The sequence below is a fragment of the Alligator sinensis genome, unplaced genomic scaffold (genome assembly GCF_000455745.1).
Source record: "Alligator sinensis unplaced genomic scaffold, ASM45574v1 scaffold253_1, whole genome shotgun sequence".
NCBI classification, from domain to species: Eukaryota; Metazoa; Chordata; order Crocodylia; family Alligatoridae; genus Alligator; species Alligator sinensis.
Window position 1 is genome coordinate 1,851,751 of NW_005842147.1, and position 11,106 is coordinate 1,862,856.

General features: G+C 44.4%; 1 protein-coding gene across 12 annotated transcripts in view; it reads left to right on the forward strand.

Moving 5' to 3' along the window:
• PHACTR1 (phosphatase and actin regulator 1) overlaps window positions 1-11,106 on the forward strand; it is a 471,624-nt gene that overhangs the window by 454,095 nt on the left and 6,423 nt on the right. For all 12 annotated transcript variants that reach the window (XM_025206234.1, XM_025206235.1, XM_025206233.1 and 9 more), the window contains 2 exons: window positions 4,267-4,407; window positions 9,271-9,347. In XM_025206234.1, coding sequence (XP_025062019.1) covers window positions 4,267-4,407; window positions 9,271-9,347 — 218 coding nt within the window. The remainder of the gene's footprint in view (window positions 1-4,266; window positions 4,408-9,270; window positions 9,348-11,106) is intronic.

Below are 11,106 nucleotides of genomic sequence, written 5' to 3' on the forward strand. Positions count from 1 at the left end.
CTGAAGTGAATTGGATTTGAAGGTTTGCTGCACCTTGAAAATCCAACCCTGTGGAAGATGAGAGTGCTAAGCCTGCTACAGGACGGAGCCCTAAGAAGATGTAATGGGGGGATAATAATTGGGCTTCATTATAGAATCAAAACCAATTATTAGCATGTCTTTGTTAACAGTGTAAATAACATACCCTGGACGTATTGCTATAAATCTAAATCATAAGCTTTCTTTATGGTCATTTTTATTATCATTAGATTTATTGTTAGCACATTTAACGTCTGTAGTGGTTATGTAAATATATTTTTTATGATAAAATTAGTTTCATGGCATATACTTGCAGCCCACCAGTCTGTCTTTTAGTGGGCAGAGCATCCAAACTGGGACTGAGGATGCCTGACATCTACTCCTGGCTCTTGTGCTGGCATGCTGGGTGATCTTGAGAAACTAATTGCATACGTCTATGCCTGTTTCCCCATTTTCAAAATAAGGATAAGGGTATTGATCTCCTTTGTCAAGAGCCTTGAGGTCTCCACATGATATATAATATTATAAGAATAAGGTATTTATTTATAATGTATGTGCAATATAGGTCCCTGATTTCAGCATGTATCGTTGTTTGTGCTCTTATGACCTTGCATGTACAGTCTCCGTGCACTGTCACCCAATACATGTATTAAAGAATCCATCTTCACAAAACATACTTGCATGGGCAAAATGACTACTACTGAGTTTCAGACATGTAAATGCTAATATTTATGTGCGCAGACTATACACAAAATTCACTGTATGGGTTGGCATACAGACAAATTCTATCTGAAAAGAGCCTTCTTGGATAATGCAGCTGTTAATATTTTAAACTTGCCATTAGACTTCAATCCACTTTCACTCTGTAACCATTTTATATATCCTGTAGGGGGCAGAGAAGTTGAATTCTCTGTTGCAATTTTGAGCTATCTACCTTCAGCTAAATTAACTCTCAATGCAAATTAAATGGTCCAAGGCATTGTGTCTCTTGATATGGCATGTGGAAGGCACCACCCACCCGCCAACTTGGCATGGCATGGCACGAGGCATCAAAAGGCACTGTCAAGTGTGACACCCTCTCTAGCAAAATAAGCACATTGCTTACTTTGGCAATACCACACCAATGCTAAACCAGGTTAGATGTCAAAATTAGGCACAAACTATGAAAGAAAATAACGTATTGTTAAAAAACTTCCTCCCTGAAAAAGAGTCCAGTAATTTATCAGTTAAAATCTGTGAGAATTGTCTTCACTGTTCCCTGTGTATTCCCTTTGAAAACAACTGTGGTTTATAGTCTTTCATGTAGTGATTATGTGTCATCAGATATAATATAAGGAGGGCATTAGGTAGAAAAATCCTCCATTCTAGTTTTAAATGACAGCTAGGTCCTGGCACACACTGACAAAAGCTGAGATAATGCTGTTGCTTCCTCTGCAGTTCCGGCTGTTGGGAGGAAAAAAAGGCAGCTTGACCCAAGTTAAGGATGAAGTACCGACCTTATCTTTGAATTTCCAGGCTTTTGGGTCCAGTCTTGATATTATTTAAATGTAGGGGTTGCTTGGGAGTTTTTTTCCTCTTCATGTGTTCTGTCCTTAGATAAACATTTAGAAGAGAGATACTCATATTAAACTGCTGCAGAAGTGCTCAAGTAGCAATGCACTGATGTTAACAAACCTATTGGCCTTTGTTTATCTTTTGTTTTATCTGGTACAATAAATGTAATGCTTAATTCAGGATTGCATTTGAGGTAAGCTGTAAAACAGAGAGAGGCCTCATCTACAATGTAAAAATAGCTATGGTTGTAGAGCAAACATGCTATAATTTGTTATTATCCTGTTCTATTCTTATCTACTTTTGTAATGTGCTTGCATCTCAGCCCTAAGACTAAATCATACAAAACAGTAAAGAGAGGTAGTTAGTAGGGGTGCACCAATAAAGATTTTTTTGGGCCGATACCAATGGCTGATTATTAACGAACCATATTGGCTGATACTGATCCGATTGCCAATATGCAGCCTGGCAGTGTGGAGAATGACATCCACCTGGTAACTCCGTTGGGAGGGGAAGGGGTTGGGGGAGAGAAGGGGCATGGGGTGGCAGATCGAGGCCCCCACAGTAAAGGAGGGAGTGGGGCTGGGGCAGAGGCTGCCCAGCCAGGGTGGGGCACAGCACGGAGCCATGAGTGGCTCATCTGCGGGGCACAGGGAGGGTGGAGAGCTTCTGCCATTGTGCGCACCCCCAAGGGAAGGCCTGTGTGCAGGGTGAAGATGGGTTGCTGCTATTGGGTGGGACTGGGGGCAGTGCCAGGCGCTTTCCAGCAGGCAGGCTGGGCCAGGGATGCACTTGGGGCATGGTGGGGGGTGTGACAGGAGGTGGCAGTGCTGAGAGGGGGGCTATGGGGTGGGCTAGAGCTCCACGCAGCCCCTCCCCTCCGAGTGCAGCCACCACCTGCCCTGAGCACAGCCCTAGCCCAACCCCCCCCACCAGGAAGAGCCTGGTGCTGCTCCCAGCCCCAGCCCACCCTCACCTTGCACACAGATCCAGGGGCACATGCCCTCTATGGCTCCCCCAGGGTTCACGCAGTGGTGGGAGCCTCTCCCCCCCCACACCGCCGGACAAGTCGCTTGTAGCTCTGTCCTGCATCCTACCCTGGCTGTGCAGCCCTTGCCCCTGCCTCAGCCCCACTCTCTCCCTCACCATGGGGGCCTTGATCTGCCCCTCCTTCCCCTTCCACCCCCAGCAGACTTGCCAGCTGGATGCTGCTCCTCCAAGCTGCTAGGCTGGCCGCACATGCTTGCAGCATTTATCAGTGACATTATTAGCCACATCAGCCAAAAAAAGCCTATTGCCAATAATGTCAATTTTCCTTTTATTGGTGCTGATACAATATGGACTGTAGTAGTTAGCAACAGTGCACGTGTAGTAGTTAGTTCTGCTAATCTGTAGTCAGGCAACAGGCAGAACAAGTTGGCACCTTTAGAGACTGTGCTGGCTGTGCACTGGGCCAGTTTCTTGGGATGTGTGAAATGGACCATATTCAATTTGGATTTGGATTCGGCCTGAATCGGGGACAGTGATTCGATTAGTTGATTCAAAACACTGTCCCCAATTCAATTCAGCCTAATCCGAATCTAAAGATTTGATGCTGATTTGGAGAATCAGCGATTTGGCCATAGACACAGCTTTAAAAGTTTTTTCTACATATCTCAAGGTACCAGGCATGGCTCATGAATGCTGCAATGCTGGGGTGGCTGGAGCATCCCGCAGGGGGCCCCACCCCACCCCACCCCCACACATGCTTGGTGGCGAAGCTGGAAGTGGACCGGAAGTGCTTCTAGTCCACTTCCAGGTCCATCACCAAGTGCACTGGGGTCCCCCCTGCACCCCCACGGCTCGGTGATCAGTCGTGGGGGGACCCCAGGTGCCCCCCCCAGACCCAGGAGGCACCAGTCACTGAGCCAGGGGGGTCAGGGGTCCCCAGCGTGCTCCCCTGTGGACCCAGAAGTGGACCGGAAGTGCTTCTGGTCCACTTCCGGGTCTGCTGCCAAGTGTGCTGGGGACCCCCCCACCCCCACCCCTGCGTGCTCCTGTGGGATGCTCCATCCATCACACCGTTGCAGCATTCATGAGCCACCTGGTATCTTGACATACGTAGAAAAAACATTTAAAGCTGTGTCTAGACCTGAATCGCCGAATCTTTCTGAATTTCTCTGAATCAATTTGGAGGGTTCCGATTTGATTCAGAGAGATTAGAGGGTCTTCTGATTCAGTTCGGATTCAGAGATTCAGCCACCAAATCAGGCCAAATCTCCATCTAATCAAATTAGGGACTGAAGCTTTGCACAGCCCTACCAGTTTCTGGTACCAGCTCTAAACTTCTACTGGGTGCCGTCAGCATCCAGATATCAACAGAGCCACATCCCTTACCTCAGCAGCAAGGGGAAATGACATATCAGCTTTAGGCCACTACAGGATTGCCTTGCCACCTACTACTTTACAATGATGCAGCATAACATAGCTGTAGTGTAGCCCACAAGGGGGACGCTCCTGTCTATTGGAAGGAAGACAAAACAGTGGCTTGTCATCTCCTTCATGAATGTGCAGAGGCTAACAAAAGCCAATGATGCTGGGAACATTTCTTTTGGGACCTGATATCATTATAACATTTCTGCCTGTAAGATAAGGCAACAAATAATGTTGAGTTGAAAAAAATGACTTCTGGTGCCATTCCTCCCCTGACACCTGCAGCTGAGTCAAAGGCCTACAGTTGAAGAATTGCGTGAAAGGAAAATCCTCATCCGCTTTAGTGACTACGTGGAAGTGGCAGACGCTCAGGACTATGACAGAAGGGCAGACAAACCCTGGACGCGGCTCACAGCTGCTGACAAAGTAAGTAAAGTGAGCTATAAGTGGAGGGAAGTAGAAGACCCCTGAATGGGTTACTAGGTTCCACAGTGCTGGTGTGATATGGTGTGGAACCACAGCACTCATGGGACTGACTCAACTCCATTGCCTTCCAAAGGCATCCACTTTTTTTCTTTTCCGCTTATGTTAATTTATTATGTTTTCTAGTTATGAACATTGGATGTCACTCTCCAGTCACCAGGAACAGCTCCACTGGAATCAGTTGCATTACACGAATTTAAAATCTTAGAAGAAGAGACCATGTTAGCTACCCTTGTATTTGTTTTATTTTTTTGCCCTGTTCTGCCAGTTTACAAATGAGTAGTTCCTATCCACAATTTTCCATGTAATATTGGGGGACAGCATTAATGAACCAGTACTACTGAAGTACTCACCCAAATTGCAGTCACATAATTTATCCTACAGTACAAAATTTTAATGGGTACATGAAAATTCAGTGTGTTCAGTGAAAGCCAATGGAAGGACGTGTCATAAAACAAATCAGTTCATGAAACTGATAGGTCACTTTTCTGTGTTGAAGATATCATCCAATATCGTTGTTGGAAGACAGAATGGATAGACATATCATGCTTCAAACAGGATATCTCTCCCACTCTCCACATAATTTTTTAACCACTGAATGGCTGCTGTATGTCCCCGGTACATAGCGAAAAGCTGTTCTTTCCATCAAGGGCACTCTCTTGTGAATGTCACTGCACCATGGAGTCTAATAGAGGCTAGCAGCAAAGGGGTTAATGTTCTGGCACAAGTAATTTATAGACTGAAGATTAATAGTGCAAGGGGAAAGAGGTGAGCTTTTTTCATACTTTGTGCTGATTCCATCTTTTTTTTTTGTCTTGCATGTATAGTACCATGTCTGTTACTATTTTGTAAACGTGCTCTGCCCTTTCTCAGGCAGACATGATGACAGTCTCCACAAAAGGGACAGAAAAAATTTAAGCTTTTCTCATAGTTCTGAGGACAATGAGACTACGCATCTCATAAGTATTTTGTGCACTTTCAAGCCCTTTAAGTTTATAAGGCATCAATGAATGTGGAAATCAGGACCTGATTTTTTTTTTTTTTTACTGTGGGGCTGGGTCAACGCTGGACTATTACAAACAGGCAGTGGCTAGGGAAACAGGAGGGGGAGTTGTGGCTTCTAACTCCAGCACTGCCTCTGACTTACTGTGATCTTGATTTTACTGGGTGCATCTACACGTTTTACTGAAGTTGACTAATTAGCTCTACAGTAAATCATTACTGTCTATAAGTGCGCTGGTATTGGGGCACAGTAAATTAATTAACTCCACCATAGGATAGTACTGTTGGCGATAGTACTATCCTACAGCAGAGTAATTACATACACTGAACTGCACATGTAGACAGTAACAGGGGCTGGCTGGGGCATGACAGTGCTAATGTGCAGTGGCTGCCTGCCACCTAGCCCTGCACTTTAGCACCCTCATGCTCCAGTCAGCCTCTCCGGGGCTGCCCTACCCCAGCTCAAACTGCTGCGGTCCTGAACTGTGCTGCAGTTTATCACATCGCCTTAATGGCACATGTAGGATGCATGCACTATGTCTCTGAGGGAAAGTTTTGCCAGTGGTACCAATAGAGTTAGGCCATAGGTCACTTTTATTCCAAAAGCCTTTCTTGGCACAGAGAGCTGTACAGATGTTGAAGAAGATTCCTGAGGAAGAGAACTGGTTTTTTCCCACCCTCTAATCCCCCTGACTGGAGAGCTCACCTATGAGACTCTCCAGTCACGGGGCTGGAACATATGTACATATTCCTGATCCAAAGCTATTTTGCTACCAGTAAAAATGTGTTACTAGTAGACATGAACATCTGTACACAGCATATATCTGTATATCTGTTACAATTTACATTCCAGCTTTTGCCATTATGAGTGTCCTGTGAAAAGTACCCCTTAGGAACCAATTTGTACTTTACAGTATTTTTTTTTCTATTTTATATATGGCAGAAATGAATGACTGTTCAGCTTTGTGAAGCATTTATGTATCTATGACTGGAATTAAAGGGTTTGATTATATGAGCTGGATACTTGTGATGCCAAGAGACAGTATTCAGTAACCTAAGAATCTCTCTTACTCTTTCTTTTACTGGAAAGTAGTATCACAGTGCTAAGTACCAGTGTTTAGGATGGCATGGAAGGGCAGCAAATAGTGGGAAAAAGTAACTTGCACCCTAGTTCAACTTTGATTTATATAAATATCAGTCCATATCACTGAGCTCTTGGGTTCCTCTAACAAAGACATGACATTTCCAGTTCTTAGTCCATCTGTATGTATAAGGAAGCAAAGAAAGAGCACAAGCCTATTTTTCCTTATGAGAGTCAGGTCTTGTGGTCAGTGCCATAATTCCTGACATTCACAGTTCCTGCTTTTCTCCATCCCATTTCCGCTCCTAAAACAGACAGCAAAGCAAATTCAAACTAGCTCTGAAAATGCCTGACAGGGCTGCAAGTCCCCTGTAAAAGATGATTCCCCTTCAAAACTGTGATCCAATACCTCCATCTTCACTAGCTAATGCAGAGGAGATTTATTGCAAAAATACATTTTTGTAATGGATTTTCTGTTTGTCACTTTATCTTGCTCTCTGTTCTGGGTATAAGGAATTGTGTTCAGTCTCACTTCAACTATACCAACTCTAACTGCCTGAAGAATAAAAAGGGCATCCTAAATCTTAACAATAGATCAAGACATGTGTGGGATAATAGATCTCAGACCTTGTGGGAGTCAGCTGCCTGTGTGGCCCCTTCACAGTCACTTAAGCAGCAAATTGGTTGGCTGAAGGTAGGCTCTTGGGTTGCTGCATAGACATCACCCTCTGCAGTGATAGATGAGGCAAGGCCTGTCAGTTATTTTCAAAGTAAATAAAACAACAAAGCTATATATAAAAAGCACAGAGGGCCCAGACCTGTGGCTCATGTTCACAAAGCATATCACTTAGGGCTTGTCTAAATGAAAGCAATTTGCACTTGGATAAATCATTCTGGCACAGGGTCTCTCTTGTACTGGTCTCTGTACTGTTAGAGAGGGAAACCCATTGAGATATCCCTAAATAAGTGGCAGGGGGCCTGCCATGACTAAAAGTTTTTATAACCATGTACAAAAGGAGCAGCATCAACTGATAACCAATAACCTAACAAGGCAGAAGTTCAAAGATAATAGCTTCTAGAATAGATCCTGGGCTCTGACATCAGCAGATTTGCTGCTTGGAGACTCAACATACTCTTCAGTCAGGGCTGATCTTTGACCCACTCAAGTGATCTGAAGGAAATTCTTTCCAGCAGGTCCAGCTGCTGGGATTTGATGCTGGTTTTGGCTGTAGGCCCCTGACAGATATTTAAGTAAAGGCACAATGGGATCTGGTGCAGAATCTCAACAATCACGCATCCTGCTATTCCATGCATGTGCCCTGCACTGGCAAGTAGCAAGCTTGGCTTCCTGTACTCCCCCACCTAGGAACACCAGTCAGCTGATTGGGGCTCCCAGCTGGGGAAGTGCAAGGTGCGCTCCCGCGGCTGGAAGATCTGAGCATCTGACTGGGGCTCCCAGCTGTGGGAGTCATGATGTGCTCAGGGCTGAGAGCCCCGATCAGTTGAGGGACACTCCCAGCAGACGGAGTGCACAGGAGTCTTGAATGGCTCCCATGTGCTCCACGGCTGGGCATTGGCTACACATTCAATTAAATGCAGGATAGGAACCAGCTGAAAAGTTATTACACATATTTTGTGTAATCACTTTGTGGCTTTTTGCTCATTTTATCACACCATTAATTTACTGAATGTGTGGCCAGGTCACTTTTTAAGACATGATTAACCAGTTAATCACATCTGAAGTGTAACATGTATCAGGGGCCTTAATTAGCACCACTTCTTGCTAAGAGTTCTGATTATGCATAAAACTATTATTTCAACCAAATAATGGGGCCATTCAAGCTGGGAGTCTCATTATTACCTCAGTGACATTTAGGCTCTAAATTTCCCAAAGGCATTGAGTTAAGTATCTAAATACCTTAACCCTATGGATCCCAGACACTTCTGAAAAAATGTTATCCTGTATCGTGGTTACACATGCGTTTTGCTCTTTTTCACTGGACAGCTGGATATGCTTCATTTAGGACTGTAATTGCAGACCTCTCCAAATTTTCTGCCAGGACAGAACATGGCCATCGGCCTTTCACAGGCCTATGAGAGCCTTTAGCATTCACACTTGGTACCCTACACTGGCTTCCTGTCTGCTTTGAGTGTATTTGGTTATCATTGATAAAGTTCTGATTTATCTAGGACCTGCCACTACTTTGACTTTATAGCTGTTGTTGTGTGTCCTGCTGCAGCATCAGCTCTGTAGGACTAAATGATCTTGCTCTCTGTCTTAGAGGTTGAATTAATGGGAGCAGGTAGCAGGGCACTCTCAATAAAGGCACTTCAATACTTTCTCCCTTTGGCTTCAGTAGAGTCAAAGCTTGGAAGTCACTCAGCTGTAGCATAAGATTAGTTGGTCCCAGCTTGCTTTCTGTTGCTGTTCCAACATATATGCTTGCACCTGTTTGAGGGTATTTGCATGAGAAACCAGAACAAGACCCTGTGTCTCACGATTCAGACAGGTGTCTTCAGCCGAGATATTGCTTGCCTCCATGGGGTTTAGATCATATTCATCTCTTTTCTTTTTTAATATTTTAAACAGCCTTTTTCTCCTCTCTCTCTGAAAACAGTATTTACGGTCTCTTCACTCATTAAGAAATAAGTTCAGTCTGTCGACAAAGCAGTTTATCTTGATCTTCCATTTGTGTATTTATGGCTTTCTTCATCATTTGCAGGCAGCCATTCGGAAAGAGCTCAATGAATTTAAAAGCACTGAAATGGAAGTTCATGAATTAAGTCGGCATCTAACAAGGTAAGCATCTAACAAGGTAGGCTTGAGAGATTTTTTTTAAGTAAATGAAGGAATACTGTTGATTTGCAAAACATACCAGCTCATTTCCTAAGCACATACTGAACTCATAACCACATGCAAACAACAGCCAGAATCAAACCATGAGCACGCACACACACACACTTCAGTATTGCATGTTTGTATTCAGTTTTGTGCCAGTTCTTAACCTCATTTAATCTATTTTCTTTTCTTCTTTCCTTATTTTTGCTCATTCAGCATCCCTTTCCCTTGCATTTCACTTGTTCTGGTATCTAAAATAAACAGTGTTTGTGTCTGAAAGGAAAAGAAAAGCCAGGGAATTATAGCAATCTTCCTTTTGCAGAGCTAATGCATGGCAAGATGCTGTTACTCTGCAATGGGAACACAAATCATGTACTGTTGACTACTCAGATTATTCCATTTATTAATCCCTGAGTTCCAGGTCTTTTCATAGGCAATTCAGTGGTGGAGTATCAAGCTCAGTATCATAACCGCCTACAAGGATATCAATTAATGCTGATCTAGGCAGAAAAGCTGACGACTGGATGAGTTAGGAGCCTGAGCTAACATCTCACTTCTAGAAACCCATACTCTAGGCACTTTGATGGATCAAGAAGTTTCCCAGCCCCTCTCCTTGCTGTTTCTATTCTGGGAATTATTTTAAGAGCTGCTAACCCCCTGCAATTCCAGGTGAAGCTAGTGGGAGCTGCAGGTGCTCAGCACCTCTGAAAATGGGGCTCCCTGCGGTTAGTAAAGTCCTACACCTAATTCACTTTTATTCTTTTATAGATTGAAACAACAACTGTAGGTATTCATGTTAAAAGGGAGGTCTTGACAAAACCAGTGCAGCTGGTATTTGTACACTTAGAGAAGACTGCTAGAGGTACTCATACAAAATTTAGTTAATGACTTTAACAGTGATGCTGAAAATATTACAGCTGAATTAATTCGCCACCTGTAGATCTGTATTTATGGAAATTAAAAATTGCAGTAATTTTTTTAATACATTGGGCATCTGCTCATTTTCAGGAATGATCCACTAGCTTAATGGGAGGCAAGACTTTTTGGCAGATATGCCACAAATTAGTCCCACACCCTCCCTGAGTGCCACTCTGATCCCCTTCTCCAATTGGCTGCTCTGCTTTTTGCTCCCTACCCTATCTGCTCCTGTGCTGCCCATCCCCTCCCTAGTCTGCTGCATACCACACACAGAGGCTGCCCATGCCATAGGTGATGCATGGGGGGGGCACAGGAGGGCATGTGATTGGCTGCTGCAGCTTCTGCGGGTGGTGACCCCTCCCTACCCCCGTGCTGCCAATACGCCTGGCAGCAGCTGCAGACAGTCCCTGCTCACCACTCACTGCTGCCAACAATGTGGACGGTGGCTACAGCCGGTCCTCGGTCCCTGCTCACTACCATGGTGGCCCCCCAGTTGCGGGAGGCACCAATCATTCATGGCCCATGCTACTTGTGGCACGCATGCCACAATTGGCCACCCCTGCCCTAGCTAATTCAAATGACTTCTTCATAGATTGCTGTATTTAAAGCTATGCAGTAGTCTGACTACTTACTTGAAATGATAGAATGCATCTGGTCTAGGAGGCTAAGCAGTCCTGTGCCTGGCTATTAGTTCAATAAAAAGTGCTCTTGGAATCCCACATGCTGCTAATGCAAACCAAAGAATTGTGATTGAATACTAGACCATAGAAACTGAAAGAGTGGAAAGATTTTTTTCAGCCCT